Below are 17,146 nucleotides of genomic sequence, written 5' to 3' on the forward strand. Positions count from 1 at the left end.
TGGAAGAGATCCATATTTATGCCTATTCCCAAGAAAGGTGAGCCAACCAAATCCGGGTATTATTGAACAATATCATTAATATCACACACAAGTAAAATTTTGCTGAAGATCATTCAAAAGTGGCTGCAGCAGTGCATCTACAGGGAACTGCCAGAAATTCAAGCTGGACTCAGAAGAGGACATGGAACAAGGGATATCATTGCTGATGTCAGATGGATACTGGCTGAAAGCAGAGAATACCAGTGTGTTTTATTGACTGCACAAAGGCAATCAACTGTGTGGATCATAACAAATTATGGATAACATCGTGAAGAATGGGAATTCCAGAGCACTTAATTGTGCTCATGTGGAATCTGTACAAAGATCAAGAGGTAGTTGTTCGAACACAACAAGGGGATAGTGCGTGGTTTAAAGTTAGGAAAGGTGTGTGTTAGGGTTGTATCCTTTCACCATACCTATTCAATCTGTATGCTGAGCAAATAATCAGAGAAGCTGGACTATATGAAGAAGAATGGGGCATCAGGATTGGAGAAAGGCTCATGAACGACCTGCGTTATGCAGATGACACAACCCTGCTTGCTGAAAGTGAAGAGGACTTGAAGCGTTTACTGATGAAGATCAAAGACCACAGCCTTCAGTATGGATTACACCTCAACATAAAGAAAACAAAAATCCTCACAACTAAACCGATAAGCAACATCATGATAAATGGAGAAAAGATTGAAGTTGTCGAGAATTTTATTTTACTTGGATCCACAATCGACACCCATGGAAGCAGCAGTCAGGAAATCAAACAACGCATTGCATTGGGTAAATCTGCTGCAAAAAATCTCTTTAAAGTGTTAAAAAGCAAAGACATCACCTTGAAGACTAAGGTGTGCCTTACCCAAGCCATGGTGTTTTCAATCGCCTCATATGCATGTGAAAGCTAGACGATGAATAACGAAGACTGAAGAATTGACACCTTTGAATTATGGTGTTGGCAAAGAATATTGAATATACCATGGACAGCCAAAAGAAAGAACAAATCTGTCTTGGAAGAAGTATGACCAGGATACTTCTTAGAAGCGAGGATGGCGAGATTACATCTCACATACTTTGGACACATTAACAGCAGGGATCAGTCCCTGGAGAAGGACATCCTGCTTGGTAAAGTAGAGGGTCAGCAAAAAAGAGGAAGACCCTCAACGAGATGGATTGACACAGTGGCTGCAACCACAGGCTTAAGCATAACAATTGTGAGGATGTTGCACAGGACTGGGCAGTGTTTCGCTCTGTTGTACATAATGTTGCTATGGGTCGAAACTGACTCTACGACACCGAACACCAAAACAGGAGGTTGGTGTTCGTAATATTCAGCACCAAATGACTGTCTTCATCGAAGAGTAATTTTGGGAGGGGAAAAGAAAAAAAAAAAATCACAGGTCAACTATTTTCTTTCACTACCAATAGGAAAAAATGAGGAACCTGTGGCTTAAGAGCAGTTGCTAGAAAGTTTAAAGAAAGGTAACATTGCAATAATAATAAATTATTATTAATTAATTAATTATATTAATAATTAATAATAAAATTAATATTATGGCTAGATTACATCGCTGTAAATTATTTAAAGATCCTGTTACACCCTTTGCTCTATCAACTTCCACTTCAGTGTTCCTTTCAGAATGCTCCAAACCACGGACAAGAGATGAGGTGCTTCAACTAAGTCACAGAAGGATCAAATGCAGCTGTTTGCATCTGTTTGAGTTTAGTCTAGTGTTAATCTCAAATTTACTCATTAGAGGTCACAAAAATAAACACGAACCCAGAAGAAAAGAAAAAAAACCACAAAGTATATAGTAGAGAATGCACAAATCTTGTAAAGGAGAAGGAGAAGGATAGAAATCTTAAAGCAATATTAATTAGGATGGTAGAATTTACAGTAGAAATGACCTTAGAATATTGCCCTCATTTTCCAAATGACCCAGAGTGACAGGGGACTGGCCCCAAAATAAATGAAATTATTACAAGTGTTGACTCTAGACACGACATGATGATAAAGTATGAGCTGATCAGTATCAGAAAATAAAGTTGGATTCAACAGGAGCTGACTATCAATCTGACTTAATTCCTAATTCATAGACTCCTGAGAGTGGACAGGGCTCTTAGAAAATAAATAAATAAACCAGTTTCATTGATTGTGACTTCTGGCAACTCCATGTGTGTCACAGTAAAACTGTACTCCATAGGGTTTTTAATGGTTGATTTTTCAGAAGTAGATCACCAGGCCTTTCTTCCGAGCTCCTCTGGGTGAACTCAAACTGCCAATCTTTCCATTAGCAGCTGAGCGCTTAACTGTTTGTGCCACCCAGGGACTCCTCTTAGAGATTACCTAGTCCAATTTTACTGCCAATGCAAGAATTCCCTCTAAAAAACCCCTGGGATCACAAGTAACATGGGACCTTTACACTGGAAGCTCTAGCAGGTAGTGAGTAGTTCCATACTGGCTACAAAATTTGTTCTAATTGCTAACTCTTAGTCCTGCATTCTGTTTTATGAAAACCCAGTTAACTCACTTCATGAATATTTATAGCAAAGTTTATACATGCTTACCACCCATTTTGGGAATTAATTTCTTTGTTTGGAGTGTAAGAATAATAAATAACCAGTATAAATTCCTCCACGCTAGACTAATAGTTCCTTGAAAACAAGACTATATACCTGGCACATCTTTTTATTTCTGGCCTAAGCAGAGTGAAATGAAATGAATGTTAAATGAATGAAAGAAATAAAATGAATGCCCTCATTTAAAAAACATACTAAAACAAAACAAAAAACACACACATTAGCTTATTTCTTGACTCAGTTGTTAGTTCAGTGGTTAAAAAAAGACTACTCAATATCTGAAATATTTCTCTAAAACTTTATTTCAAAGTTATTCACCTCTCTGTTAATAAGGTGTGCAGTTAATGCTCTGTGCCAAGCATTACTAGGCCTGCCCATTGCCGGCAATGGACTTTGAGAAAACCCATTTCCTGGCCCCCGAAAGTTAAAATACTTTTTTTCAAAACATACCAAACTCCCAATACTTGCGTAAGTATTACATGCACCGCTTCCCATTATCTTTAAATCTGAACTTACATTATTAACCTACATCAGTGGATGTTAAAATGAAGTCATTTTAACAAATTATGACTGTACAAATCACAATACTACTAGTTATTATTAGACAAGGATATTTTACAAACACTACAATACACATTACCTTGCAATTTGAAACATTACATTTCATATTTGTGTAAGTTATTTTAGGTAACTGAAACTTCACAGAATTTTACAGCAAATAAAGTTTAAAAAATTTAGTTCTGTACATTAGTTCCAACTACCTCTATTTTACAATCTAAGGCTCATGTCAAGTTCAGCACCAAAAAGATCTACATAACTGTCTAACCAGCGTTCTTATCCACCCCATGTGATAGTTTTTGTTTTTGTTTTTTAAGGTGAAAGTCTGAGAAAATGCTTTATAAATTCTACTTCTAGACCCTGAAGTGGAATACTCTTTTTGGCTAGGCAGAGTATATAAAAATTTGAGTTGTAATTTCTTATTTTCATTGGACAGATACAAACAAAAAGAAAAAAGAACACTTACATCATGAATTTAGGTTGTCTTTAAGGTGATTTTATAACATTGAAGTATCAGAACTAACCTAATAACGCCCTGCCCCTATCCTGTACCTTTTTGCTTTAAATGAAAAAAGGCAGACAGAGAAAGGAGTCATTTGTCCTTCAAAATAAGGTACAAAGAAGGATTGCAGGAACAAACCTTCTCATACGTAGCTCCAATAACATCTCAATGTTGTTTAGCATAGGCTACTTTGAATTTGATTTGGGAGCTGACTTAGAACTTCCAAATGTACCATCTTGTCAATACCAGCAGTCTCTCAGTGCTAGCATCTCTTTGTTCATCGAAGTCATTACAATAACAGTCAGTCACTGCTGGGCTGGATTTAAACCAACCAACATTCCAGTTTCCAGAACGAGTGCTACTGTCCTAACTCTTCCCTCTCCCCTTAAGATTTATAAATTTTAGAAAAAGAGCACATTTCAAACAGGGTTTGTGCATATCACATTTAACGACCACATTCCCCAAGCTACAAACATTTTCAGTAATCTTATTTGTTCAAAGTATTACAAAATTCTTACGTGTTTAAAAAAAAAAAAAATTAAAGTGGAGACTAGTACCTCTGTTTTCTTTTACCAGAAGCACACGATTCATTACACCACATTTAAAAGCTAACCTTCATGCATACAAATAGCCAGAGAGGTATGAAGTTTTACAGAGCCCTTCTCGTCATTTGGGTACATTTAGCATCAGCTAAACCACAACAGGAAACATCTTAGCTAAGACTTTACAAAGAACGCAAGTTTTCCAGGCTCCATGTCAGTTACACAAAAATTGAGGCAACATGTAATCCTTTAAAATTGTCCCCAGACATCCCATTCCCCCAACCATTCCCATAGCCCATCCACCCCAACCCACACTGAAGTCTTGCACCTCACAAAAGTATCTTAATGCTCCCCGTTACTAATGACAGCTGCTTCCGGTTCTGCTGCTGTTGCAGGGAGTCTTGGCACTTTCTTAGCAGGACTTGGAATATGCTAAAATGAAAGGAAAAAAACTTGGTTCTTAAGACTTTTTTTGGAAACAGTCATGGCAATAATTAAGTTCCTAGGGAAAAACTGATAAAGGACAACTTTGGAGATATATAAATATATATATATTTACATTTATAAATGTAAATTTATATACATTTATATAAATGTAATATATATATGCTAAATATATATGTCCTATATAACTTTTCATGGAGGGAAATAAATATCCATTCTTCATCTTATGGTGTATTTATTACATTACCTACATAGCAAGAGACCCACCAAACACAGTGCTTTGTTACATCTTGCATTGGCAGCTCAAGCACTGGTCGCATGACTAGCTACCTAATTTGTATAACATCAAGGAGCAAGACCATGAATTCAGCAAAGTTGCAACGAGTAGAAAAATAAAAGAAAGAACTTCCAGGTTATAAAGCCCTTGGTTAAAGCCTGGCTTCACACTTACTAGCTATGACATTGGACAACTCATTTAACTTCTTGGAACCTCTTTTCTAAAATGGGGATAGTTTTGCTTACCTCAAGGGGACTGTTGTAAGGGTTAAATAAGAGAATCTAAGTAAAGGGACTATCATACAATACAAATTCAATTCATAGCTATTGTTATTACTTCTTGACACCTGGAGACAAATTTGACAACGGTCTGAGAGAAAACATGTGAGGGCTCAACACCCTGCCCCTACTCCATCTCTCACTAACACATATATCACATAGGAGCCTTCTCCCTAGATTAGTCTTCTTTTAAATTTTGGTATTATTAATAAAAGCTAGTAGGGTTGCTATGAGTCAGAACCTACTCGATGGCACCTAACAACAACAACAATACTGTGCATTTTTTAAATGCTAATAATTTAAGCGCAAAGCACTTTATACAACTGGAAAGTGGCACAGCTGGTATCCAATCCCAGAGCCCTTGCTCTGAATTACACTGTTTTATTGGCATTTCTTTAAGTTGCTGAATCTCAGTTAGGTCCCCTAAGCCTTGAGATATGGGAGTGGAAACCTCTTACCCAGTCAAAGCATAAGACCAGACACAAAGAGCTTTATTTACCTCAGTTGCTGTGTTTGAATGCACAAGTCCTACTCCTTCCCCCAAAGAGTCATCATTTGGAGAGGGGCGCCGAGCATAAGTTCTTCGGTGCTTTTCATCCACTCTAACCAGGTACCATGTTCCTTCAAACAGTGAATCGATTGAACCCTGGGGAATATAGTTGCCTAAAAGAAAAGGAGAGAATATGAAAAACTGGTTACGATATATAACTCATCTGGTAATAAATCTGAAGATAAGAAGCTACATATTTCCCTAAGATCTTTATCCACAAAAATTACTACTAAATAAAGCCTAGATATCTCTATCTTATATGTAGCACGTTTAACATTATTGTAGCCCTCCAATAGGTTTTTGGACATATATTTATGTGATTAAACACAAATTAAAATTTTTACCCAAATGATGAGTGTCCTCTCTGAGCTTCATATTTTCAGCGAAGACATCTGGTGCCACACAAGTTCTTGAGTCAAGCCTTGATTTAAGGTCACATAAACTTGCTGTTATTTTATCAAGAGCAGACCCTAAAAGAGTAAATAATTCCAACATTAAGACTAAAAATAGTATGCGTAAATGAAGCCTGAACAAAATATTGCTGAAAGGATAAAATCAACTTTTCATCTCTCTTAGAACTACTGGCTATTGTTTAGTTAGTAGCTAAGACGGGATCTATTTGACACAGCCTTCTATGACCTCTGACTACACATTTGTTTCAATATTAGCCAATAGACAAGTTAGGACATTGGTGGGATCTGAAGCTAAGTAACTTCTCTATAGTCAATCCATTGCATAAATTTAAAGTAATGTCAAGTCTTCCATCAGTTTTCCTTGTTCTTGCTCTTTGCTGCTCAGCAAAGGCACAAAAGTTTCTTTAAATAGAGGCCAAACCATAAATCTTCTATAAAAATTAGGTAATTTAGTATAAAACCAAACCAAAAAGAAATGATTCTGATGTTATTCACTCATACCATCAGACTCAGTCATTAGTGTAAAGATTCATATGCTGCCTGTGTTAAATAAATATGCTTTCCCTTCCATACCTATACCTCCTGGCTATCTATGCTTAAGGGGCCCTCGTGGTGCAGTAGTTAAGAGATCACCTGCTAACCATAAGGTTGGCAGTTTGAATCTACCAGCTGCTCTTTGGCCCCATGGGGCAGTTCTACTCTGTCCTATAGGGTCGCTATGAGTCAGAATTGATTCAATGGTGATGGGTTTATACATGCTTAAAAAAAATGAGTTAAGATATAAAATAATTTGCCAAAGAAGGAAACACTATGCCATAAACAATTTTAAAAGCTGATTGTTTTTTTCTGACTTGGAAGAAAAAAGATACCCTGACTCAGACACAGTCCTACCCTTTACCTAGTAAAGGCAAATTTAGGACAGAGGGTAAAAATGTGCCTGTATTGAAAGAAGTAATAAAGATAAAAATGCTATAATGCTGTATGGGACAGATTCAAGTGCTCATTTGAAAAGCCTGCTGAATAAACCTTAGCACAGTAGGCTCTTGATACACTGTCGTTGGAAGACTCGGCACTCACCTGGTGTAGCATCTTGTGTAACTTTAAGGGAGTACAAGGTGGCAGCCAAACCAGAACCGTAAGAGAAGATGCCAATCCTCTTTCCTACCAACTGCTGAGGTGAATACCTGCATAGGGGAGAAAAAAAAAAAGCCATTATTAAGAAGTTTGATTCTAAGCCATAATGTGTGGAAAGCCATATAAGTGGGAATAAAATTTCATATTATAGTCTCAGGGATCTAATTTAAAGTTTTAATGTTACAGTAAACAGCCTGAAAACAAGAGTCTTCATCTCTTTGGGAACGATGGAGTTTATGAATAAGTTACTATACCATAAAATAAGTTACTTTGTCAACTGGGGATTTATGCTTCAACTATAGGTCAAGAATAATGAACCCATGAAAACAGTAGCCAGGAAAGCCAATATGAAATCACAAATACTTCTGGAAGAACCCTAGCTTCAACCCATATATCCTTCAAGTCTATGGACAACAGCATATTAGAGAGTGTGAAAATAAAATGTTGTCTATGACCTACCACCAATATAACATGTCTGACACCCTGGATTCGGTGTTAGAAATCTAACACCCTAAAGTGAGGTAAACAGCTGAAATTTATACTTACTGTGCTAGAACAGAAGCAAGGGAACCATATACTGAAGATGTGTACATATTTCCATTTTGATTTGATACAAGCAAAGATGCCTTTGTTTTCTGATTAAAGAGTTCGGAACTAGCCTTCATAAATGCCTTTTCCACATCTCTATCAAAGTAGGTATCTTCTAATTTAACATCCCTGAAAGATTTATAAAAAAGACAATTTTACAGTGTTCAAAGACTACATTTATTTTATTAAATAGGGGGCCTAATTAATATTCAAATCTGTATTGTGTGATTCTGTTTTCCCATTAGTTAAAAGCCACCCTTCTGCATACCCAGCTATGCTAACTGCTATGGAAAACATAAAAACAGTTGCACACATACGGTCCCTTTTCCAAGGTTTTTTTATAACAAGTTAAGACAACTGATTCCAATGGGTTAAAAAACCCATTAGAGCTTTGTTGTTAACAAACAGAATATAATACTGTTTCAAGTCCATAATAATGGCTATTTAATCAGAAAAGTCATGATGTTATAAGAGCCAAGTCCTAAAAGTTGGGTGGAACTTTACCAAATGGAGGAGAAATGGATACGGGCAGGGAGAAATAGAATGAGTTTTAAAAGCATAGCATGCTAAAAAGCGGTTGCCTCTGACTCATTGTGACCCCATGTGTGTCAGAGTAGAACTGTGCTCCGTAGGGTTTTCAATGGCTGATTTTTTGCAAGAAGATCACCAGGCCTTTCTTCTGAGGCACCTCTGGGTGGAGTTGAACCTCTAAACTTTAGGTTAGTAGGTGAGTACTTCAACTGTTTATGCCACCCAAGGACTCCTATGGCACGCTAAAGAGTCTTAAAAGTGAGAAAAAATTTGGACAGATATGAAAGCAAACTTTAATAGGGATAGTGTGCAGAATGGATATGGACACAAGGAGTAAAGAGAGGCAGGGGGAAGAGTTAAGAGGCTGTTGTTGTAAATACAGACACTAGGAGAGTCGTGGAAACCCTGGTGATGTAGTGGTTAAGAGCTACGGCTGCTAACCAAAAGGTTAGCAGTTCAAATCCACCAGGTGCTCCTTGGAAACGCTATGGGGCAGTTCTACTCTGTCCTACAGGGTCGCTATGAATCAGAATCGATTGGACGGCAACGGGTTTGGTTTTTTTTTTTGGTTAGAGAGTTGTACAATCATGATGGCAATGGGAATGGAGCTAAAAGGAGTAAATCAAGCTCATCTGAATAGAAATGACTAAAGAATTAGCGTAGGTAAGTCACACCTTTCTGGGACTCAGTTTATTCACTGATGAGATAAATAGGTTAGGCTAGATGATTTCTAAGATCCTTTTGACTCTAAATTTTTCAGGTTTGTACAAACAATAGTTTCACAGATATAAATGCTCTAATATAGAAAGAAAAAAACCATAATAGCTCCTCTTACCCAAAGGCTTCCAGGCCACTGTAGATACTATTTTTATCTCTGTTCTGGTCATTAAGAAAGTCGCTTAGCAACATCCGAGCTAGAGATTTCTGAACCAGTTTACAATATGGTGAGTGAAAGATCACGAAGCCGAAGTCATTCAAAGTAAAATCTCTATCATTTCCCTCTGAAAGAGAAGTACAAGAAAATGATGACATTCATATAGGCCACTAATTGGGACGTTTGACTTTAGGACATGGTCAGGATGTTTTTATACCTTTAAACAGCACATAATGAGGAAGCAACCAGAAATACACTGCATAATAAAATCTATGATTTAAAATGTATATCAAAAGACATCCAGAGATGTAATAATATATACCGCTACAGTGTTTTTCAAACTTAAGAGTCATAACCCATTAGTGAGTGATGTAATCAATTGAATGAGTAAGGACCAATTTATGTTTTAAAATAGTCTTTTTAAAATAAAACAGAGTAACTCATAGAACAAGTAAGTAACTTCACAACATTTTTATTTCAGTTTAGCATACACATACAATGATGTTACTTCTTAGTATGGTCCTAGTAAAAAAGGTTAGAAATTCACTGCGCTGTTAAATACATACTATTAAATAATGTGACATTTTACATACTGCAAAAATGCTTCTTATCCAGAGCCATTGTGCTCTTAAATATTATTTCTTACCCTCTCTCACAACCTCCATAAGGCAAATTTGCGCTACAGAAAGCGCATACTTTATGTAGTACTCTGTGTTAGAACAGCATTCATTCAAATACTGTCCTTTCTAGTATCTTAAGAACTCTTTCAGGTTTAACGACTAGTATTAATGAAGACACTGAAAATGCAAATACACATTCACAGGTCAAGTGCAAACAGACTGCAGGAGAAGCAGATCAGTTCAGCAATTTATTTTCTCTGGATCACTGCTACAAACTAAAACCTTATTAAAATATTTCCCTCAAAAGGTAAATAAAAGTGAAGTTACTATCTTTTCCCCTACTTTGATTTTCTTACTAGGGGTAAATCAAACTAAGCATTTTTGCAGATAGCTCATTCCCAAAGCTTACCTCTTTTCCTAAATTACACATTCCCAGAAACTACAGGAAAATGTTGTTTGGTGGGTCAGGAGGAAATGGTTGAACGACAATAATGAAGGATGCCCATAAATTAGTTTCTCACTAAAGACACCCAGCACATTACGTGGCCCTCTACAGATACCAACACCACAGAAAACTGATAAAACCTACCTTTCTGCCACTGGGCACGGATCTTTTTGCGGTAGACGGAATAGCAGCGGTCTAATGCACTGAGGTAGCACTGTATGGAGAGTTTTCCATCCACTATAGGATACTCAGAGAGCATATCAGGCTTGTAAAAGTCATAGGCATGCTGCATATGGGTCCCACGAAGCCCTATTAGAAACAAAAAGAAAGATGTCCATGTATTTCTACTTCTTGATATTTATATATAGGTACATTGCATTATCTGGGACCTTCCAACTCTCCCTTCTAGCAGTATAGAAATCACAAGGTGAAATCAATGTGTACTTTAAATGAAACATAATAGTATCCACAAACAGGCCGAAGACTCCTTTGGTATACGTTTTCATTCAAGTTTCACAAATCCAATGCAGGGACCACAATTGCTCTATTAAGCTGAAAATAAATTACACTTGCTGCTTACTGTGTGACTCTGGGCAAGTTACTTAAACCTACTTCAACCCATTTTACTTCTCTCTAAAATGGGGATGATACCACCTACTGCATATGACTACTATAAAGATTAACACATATGAAGCACTTAGCAGGCAGTGCCCATATTAATTACCCCTCAACTAAGTACTAGCTTTTAATTGTATATGTTCAAATTTCTCAGCATATTGTGCTTTAAAAAAAAAAAAAAATTCCCAAACACTCACCTCGCTCAAAAATTAAAGGAGCATTTGGCCCAATTAGCATAGCAACAGCTCCAACTCCACCTGTTGGTCTAGCATTTCCTGTGGCATATACAGCAATATCTCCAGCAACTACCAGGGCATACCGTCCTGTAAGATATTTTTTGTTAGCTCACCCACAAGAAGATGATTAACCCTATAAATATCATGCAGGTAAACTGAAGTCTGTTATATTTTCCCCAGAATATCCTTTCCCAATCTTTGGTAAAGAAAGAAAATGTTCCAACTAAATTTTGAATTGATCATTTTGTCCCAAGGGATAAAGATAACTAATTCGTAATTCAGATAAGATGAAAGTCATAGCTATCTTTCTGAATATATTCAAACAACCATAACTGGTAAGAGTCTGCATGTGGCATTAATTAAAAGGTAATTTGAGCCTATTCATCCCCAAGGAGAGCTTTCTTTTGGAACAGAGGCATGTAACATACCATCCCAGGAGCTGGACTCAATCCAGTTAACAGCATTGAAGACAGCAGCTGTGCCTCCGTAGCATGCATTAGTTGTATCTATTCCTTCTATATCTGTATTCCCAGACTCCTCAAACAGCTGCATCAAATTAGTCTTCACTGACTTTGATTTGTCGATGATTGTCTCTGTTCCAACTTCTAGTCGTCCAATGCAATCATAGGACAGGCTATTTCTCGTCATAAGATTCTGAACCACAGTCAAGCAAAGAGAGTTGATATCTTCTCTATCTGTGCAAAAGCCCATCTTGGCCTGGCCCAAGCCAATGGTATACTTTCCAGCATCTACACCATCGTATTTTTCCAACTCTGCTTGATCAACGTATTGAGAAGGAAAATAGATCTCTACGGCAACAATTCCCACATCTTTTGGCCAGCAGGCTTCTGCATTCAAAGGAAGTGACCCAGGCATGGTGAGACAGCTTTAAAAAGAAAAAAAAAAACCCCTTGTTTTAGGTTATAGGTTGCTGATTTTCAAGTTAACAGATTGAGAAAACAGATAATAAGAATTCAGTCATTATGCAATATTAGTTTAAAGTTCAGTACATTTTATTAGGGCAGTAAATTTAAATATATGGAAGTAGCAATTCTAGTATGAATGAAACACTATCATTTAAAATGATGTACAGCCCTTTAGAGAGGCTTTCACTTTATTCAAAATCTTTAGATTTAAAACATGATTATTAGAAATAAACAAAATTCAGATGAGATTGTTCTATGTTGTAAAGAAGTATAAGATAAAATACAATAATGTAAATATATGGCCGACAAATCCGAATTCAATTATCTGATCTATTTCCTGGCTTCTTAAAAAAGCTTAAATAAGTCATTCATTCATCATAAATATACTGATTATTCATAGCTATTTATAAAATTTTGAGATAGAACAATATTGCATACTTTATTGATCTAAAGAACCCTAACAAGTAGAGAACCATAACATAGAAGTCCATCAAACCAACCTGTACAAGGGCCCTGCTGTTCTAATCCTATCCTTTCAGAGAATCCCCAGCAAAGAACCCAAATGATTAAAATATTAAGCAAAGACAAGCTCCAGGACCCATCATAGGGTCAGTGGTCAATACTCTATATTTTCTATAGCTAGAGTGTGTCTTCTGAATAAAACAAAAACAAAATCTAATAAATTGAAAACTGGCAATTCACACGTTATATGCGGCAACTCTTAGACAACACCTCTTAAAACCACCTTCTTTTTTTTAAAAAAAAAAGCCACTAAAAGTTAGACTGTCATCACACTGTGGAGATTTTTAGTTTTACTTACCAACGGTAACAAAAATGTGCTAGTCACTCAAGACTGCTGTTATATGCCCATGGTCAAACCACTTAACCTATCAGAGCCTCCCTGGTGGCACAGTGGTTAAAAGCCTGGCTGCTAACCAAAAAGTTGGCACTAGCCACTCCTTGGAAACCCTATGGGGCAGTTCTACTCTGTCCTATAGGGTCACTATAAGTCGCAATCAACTCGACAGCAGCGGGTTTTATTAGTCAGAAAAATAAAAATTACTCTAGATATTTCAAATAGGGAGATTTAATACTGGGAAATGGTTACAAACCTGCTGGCTGGGTTAGTGGGGCAAAAGGGAGAACATGGTTATAAAATCCCAGGAGCTTCACTCAAACTGAAGCTGCTGGAGCTACCAGTACCAGCACCTCTGTCACTGACCTGGAGCCCAGGAACCTACACGTCACTGCTGCTGCCACTGACAAAAACAAGACAGCTATCTTCTTCCTAACGTCTAATCTCACTTGACTACTTCCCATGGGCAGTCTAACCAGAACCCAGCTGGCACAGGAATTAAAAAAAGGTTAATTTTCAGGCTCCCAAGAGTGGCACAGAAGTCCTTAGTTTTAGAGAAAGAATCTTTTTCATACCTAAAATTCCACAACTCAATTTTCCCCTCAGATACCACATAATTGGACATTGCTGCTTAGGTGACAGAATACCAGCTCTTCACTGACATTAAGGTCTTGGATTATGAGAGTTACCTGGGCCAAAGTGGTTCACTAAACTTCTATAGCATTTGCCAACTCACGGCTAATTTAACACCTAAAACTGAAAAGTCAAATCCCGTATTTACATACTCTGTCCTCTGCCATACTGTAAACTCTGGGCTAGTGTTAGGTATAATGAAATTACAGACTACTGCCACAGTAATAAGTTTTTAATTATTGAAATCTTGAGAGAATATCTAAAGCACAAAAGCTCTGTCATTAAACCATGAAATTTACCCCTAGCCCATAAGTCATCAATTTACAAGTATATTAAAACCTAAAAACTTAAGTACCTAGAAATATAATAACAAAATCAGAGTTAAAGGTCTTAAGGGATACCAGTTGTCTTCTTTCCAGATATAAGAATTTTTTTTTATTCATCCAAACAATGACAACATGCTACATGCTACACATTTGGGATAAGGTTAATGGGAGACAACCTTTGTCCTACCAAATATTTACAGTCTGTTGTTGTTAAGTGCCATTGAGGTGGTCTCTAAATTGAGACAGTATATACTCAAGGTCGTACTTTGGCTCTCGTGAACTTGTTCTAATTTTCTTCAGTTTCGACTTGAACTTGCATATGCGCAACTGATGGTCTGTTCCGCAGGTGGAACCTGGCCTTGTTATGACTGATGATATTGAGCTTTTCCATCGTCTCTTTCCACAGATGTAGTCGATTTGATTCTTGTGTATTCCATCTGGCCAATGTCCACGTGTATAGTCGCTGTTTATGTTATTGAAAAAAGGTATTTGCAATGAAGAAGTGGTTGGTCTTGCAAAATTCTATCACGTGATTTCCAGTGTGTTTCTATCACTAAGGCCATATTTTCCAACTGCTGATCCTTCTTTGTTTCCAACTTTTCCATTCCAATCACCAGTAATTATCAATGCATCTTGACTGCACATTTGATCAATTTTAGATAGCAGAAGTTGCTAAAAATCTTCAATTTCTTCATCTTTAGCATTAGTGGTTGGTGCTTAAAATTGAATAATAGTCATATTAACTGCTCTTCCTTGTAGCCATATGGATATTATCCTATCATTGACAGCATTGTACTTCAGGATAGATCTTGAAATGTTCTTGAAATGTCCTCAAAGTAGAGTCTACCTTAATGATGTGGATGGAATAAAGCTTTCCGGGCCTTCATTTGCTGATGTGGACGACTCAAAATGAGAAGAAACAGCTGTAAACTTCTAGGAAAATTGGAAGTTGTCAAAAATGAAATGGAATGCATAAAGATTGATATCCTAGACATTAGTGAGCTGAAATGGACTGGTATTGGCCATTTTGAATTGGAAAAAATCATATGGTCTACTATGCTGGGAATTAAATTGAAGAGGAATGGTGTCGCATTCATCATCATCAAAAAAAAAGATTCAAGATCTATCCTGAAGTACAATGCTGTCAGTGAGAGGATAACATCCATATGCCTACACTGAAAATATGGCCTTAGTGATAGAAACAACACTGGAGATCACGTGATAGAATTTTGCAAGACCAATGACTTCTTCATTGCAAATACCTTTCTTCAACAACACAAACTGCACCTATACAAGTGGACCTTGCCAGATGGAATATGCAGGAATCAAAGGAATCAAATCTGTGGAAAGAGATGATGGACAAGCTCAATATCATCAGTCAGAACAAGGTCAGGGGTCAACTGCAGAGCAAACCATCAATTGCTCATACACAAGTTCAAGCTGAAGCTGAGGAAAATTTTTAAAAAGTCCACGAGAGCCAAAGTACGATCTTGAGTATATCCCACCTGAATTTAGAGACCATCTCAAAAAAAGATTTGACACATTGAAGACTAATGACTGAAGATCGGATGAGTTATGGGATGACATCAAGGACATCATACAGGAAGAAAGCGAAAGGTCATTAAAAAGACAAGAAAGAAAGAAAAGACCAAAATGGATATCAGAGAGACTCTGAAACTTGCTCTTGAACCTAGAGTAGCTAAAGCAAATGGAAGAAATGACGAAAGTGTGGCCTGGGGACCACAGTCTCAGGGGACATCTAGGTCAACTGGCATAACATAGTTCATAAAGAAAATATTCTACATCCCACTTTGGTAAGTAGCGTCTGGGGTCTTAAAAGCTTGTAAGTGGCCATCTAAGATACATCTATTGGTCTCATCCCATCCAGAGCAAAGGCAAATGAAGAAAACCAAAGACACAAGGAAAATGCTAGCCCACAGGACTAAAGGACCACATGAACCAGAGACTTCATCAGCCTGAGACCAGAAGAACTAGATGGTACCTGGCTACCACCAATGACCGCCCTGACAGGGAACACAACAGAGAGTCCCAGACAGAGCAGGAGAAAAATGTAGAACAGAATTCAAATTCACATAAGAAAATCAGACTTATTGGTATGACAGACTGGAGGAACCCCCGAACACTCTGCTAACCCAGAACTGAAACCATTCCTGAAGCCCACTTTTCAGACAAAGATTAGACAAGCCTATAAAACAAAAAATAACAGACGTGAGGAACGTGCTTCTTAGTTCAATCAAATGTATAAGACCAAATGGGCAGCTCCTGTCCAAAAGCAGGACAAGAAGGCAGGAAGGGACAGGAACTGGATGAATGGACACAGGGAACCACCAGCAGCTCCTTGGAAACTCTATGGGGCAGTTCTACTCTGTTCTATAGGGTCTCTATGAGTCAGAATCGTCTTGATGGCAACGGGTTCTGGTTTTGGTGAAGGCAGCAACTTGAAAGAAGTTCCCAGAAACAATACTGAAATACTCTTTCAACTCTTAGAAACCGGATGACCTGGGAACAGAATGGAAGGTGGCAACTCCCTAAGCAGGAGTCTAAGTAGGCTGGTTTGCATAACTGCAAATCCAAAGGCCAACACCAAAGGCTTTTCATTCTTTTATGGACTCTTTAAAGGAATGCGGTATCACCAATATTCTTGGTAGCACAGAGGATGACGTGAAAAATTAGATATCAACAACTCTAAGTTAAAAATAATTCAGGAGAGTCAGACTCCAAATATGGAAAGTTGAACAATTCTTTAATGAATTTTCTTACTTATATATTCTTTTTTAATGAATGTGCAAGAGTGGCATAACAAAGTGTGTTAAACTTTTGTATGCTCCATTTCCGCAAGCATAATATATTGTCTCAGGGAAAGAAAACTGTCAGTGCAGTCAGTGAGACAGAGCCATAATATGCTGACAACACTATCTAATTTTAATTTGGATCTCTAGACTAACAGCTATGTTTTTGAGAAAAATGTTTCTCCTTGGTGGTCAAAACCAGGATGTAACACCATATGCCCTGAGGAATCTCAATCAAGTGACCATCTGCACTCCTGAAAATACACGTACGCAGGAAGAGTGCTGTTACCAATAAGGTATTTTTGCAAGACAGACACAGAAAATACACGTAATCATCTTATGACCATGATCTAAGCATCCTGTGAAACTATCTGTAATCAC

At 37.3% G+C, this 17,146-nt stretch overlaps 1 protein-coding gene across 5 annotated transcripts in view; it reads right to left on the minus strand.

Moving 5' to 3' along the window:
* Positions 1–2,881: 2,881 nt before the first annotated feature.
* HMGCS1 (3-hydroxy-3-methylglutaryl-CoA synthase 1) overlaps positions 2,882–17,146 on the minus strand; it is a 32,561-nt gene continuing 18,296 nt past the window's right edge. For 4 of the 5 annotated variants that reach the window (XM_004388447.3, XM_023742509.1, XM_023742511.1 and 1 more), the window contains 9 exons: positions 11,643–12,100; positions 11,176–11,301; positions 10,505–10,669; positions 9,257–9,422; positions 7,849–8,019; positions 7,246–7,352; positions 6,100–6,225; positions 5,705–5,868; positions 2,882–4,638 (listed from right to left, as the gene is read on the minus strand). In XM_004388447.3, coding sequence (XP_004388504.1) covers positions 4,549–4,638; positions 5,705–5,868; positions 6,100–6,225; positions 7,246–7,352; positions 7,849–8,019; positions 9,257–9,422; positions 10,505–10,669; positions 11,176–11,301; positions 11,643–12,090 — 1,563 coding nt within the window. In that variant the 5' untranslated portion in view covers positions 12,091–12,100 and the 3' untranslated portion in view covers positions 2,882–4,548. The remainder of the gene's footprint in view (positions 4,639–5,704; positions 5,869–6,099; positions 6,226–7,245; positions 7,353–7,848; positions 8,020–9,256; positions 9,423–10,504; positions 10,670–11,175; positions 11,302–11,642; positions 12,101–17,146) is intronic. The other variant, XM_023742510.1, reaches the window with a different exon arrangement.

The sequence above is a fragment of the Trichechus manatus genome, unplaced genomic scaffold (genome assembly GCF_000243295.1).
Source record: "Trichechus manatus latirostris isolate Lorelei unplaced genomic scaffold, TriManLat1.0 scaffold00212, whole genome shotgun sequence".
NCBI lineage: Eukaryota > Metazoa > Chordata > Mammalia > Sirenia > Trichechidae > Trichechus > Trichechus manatus.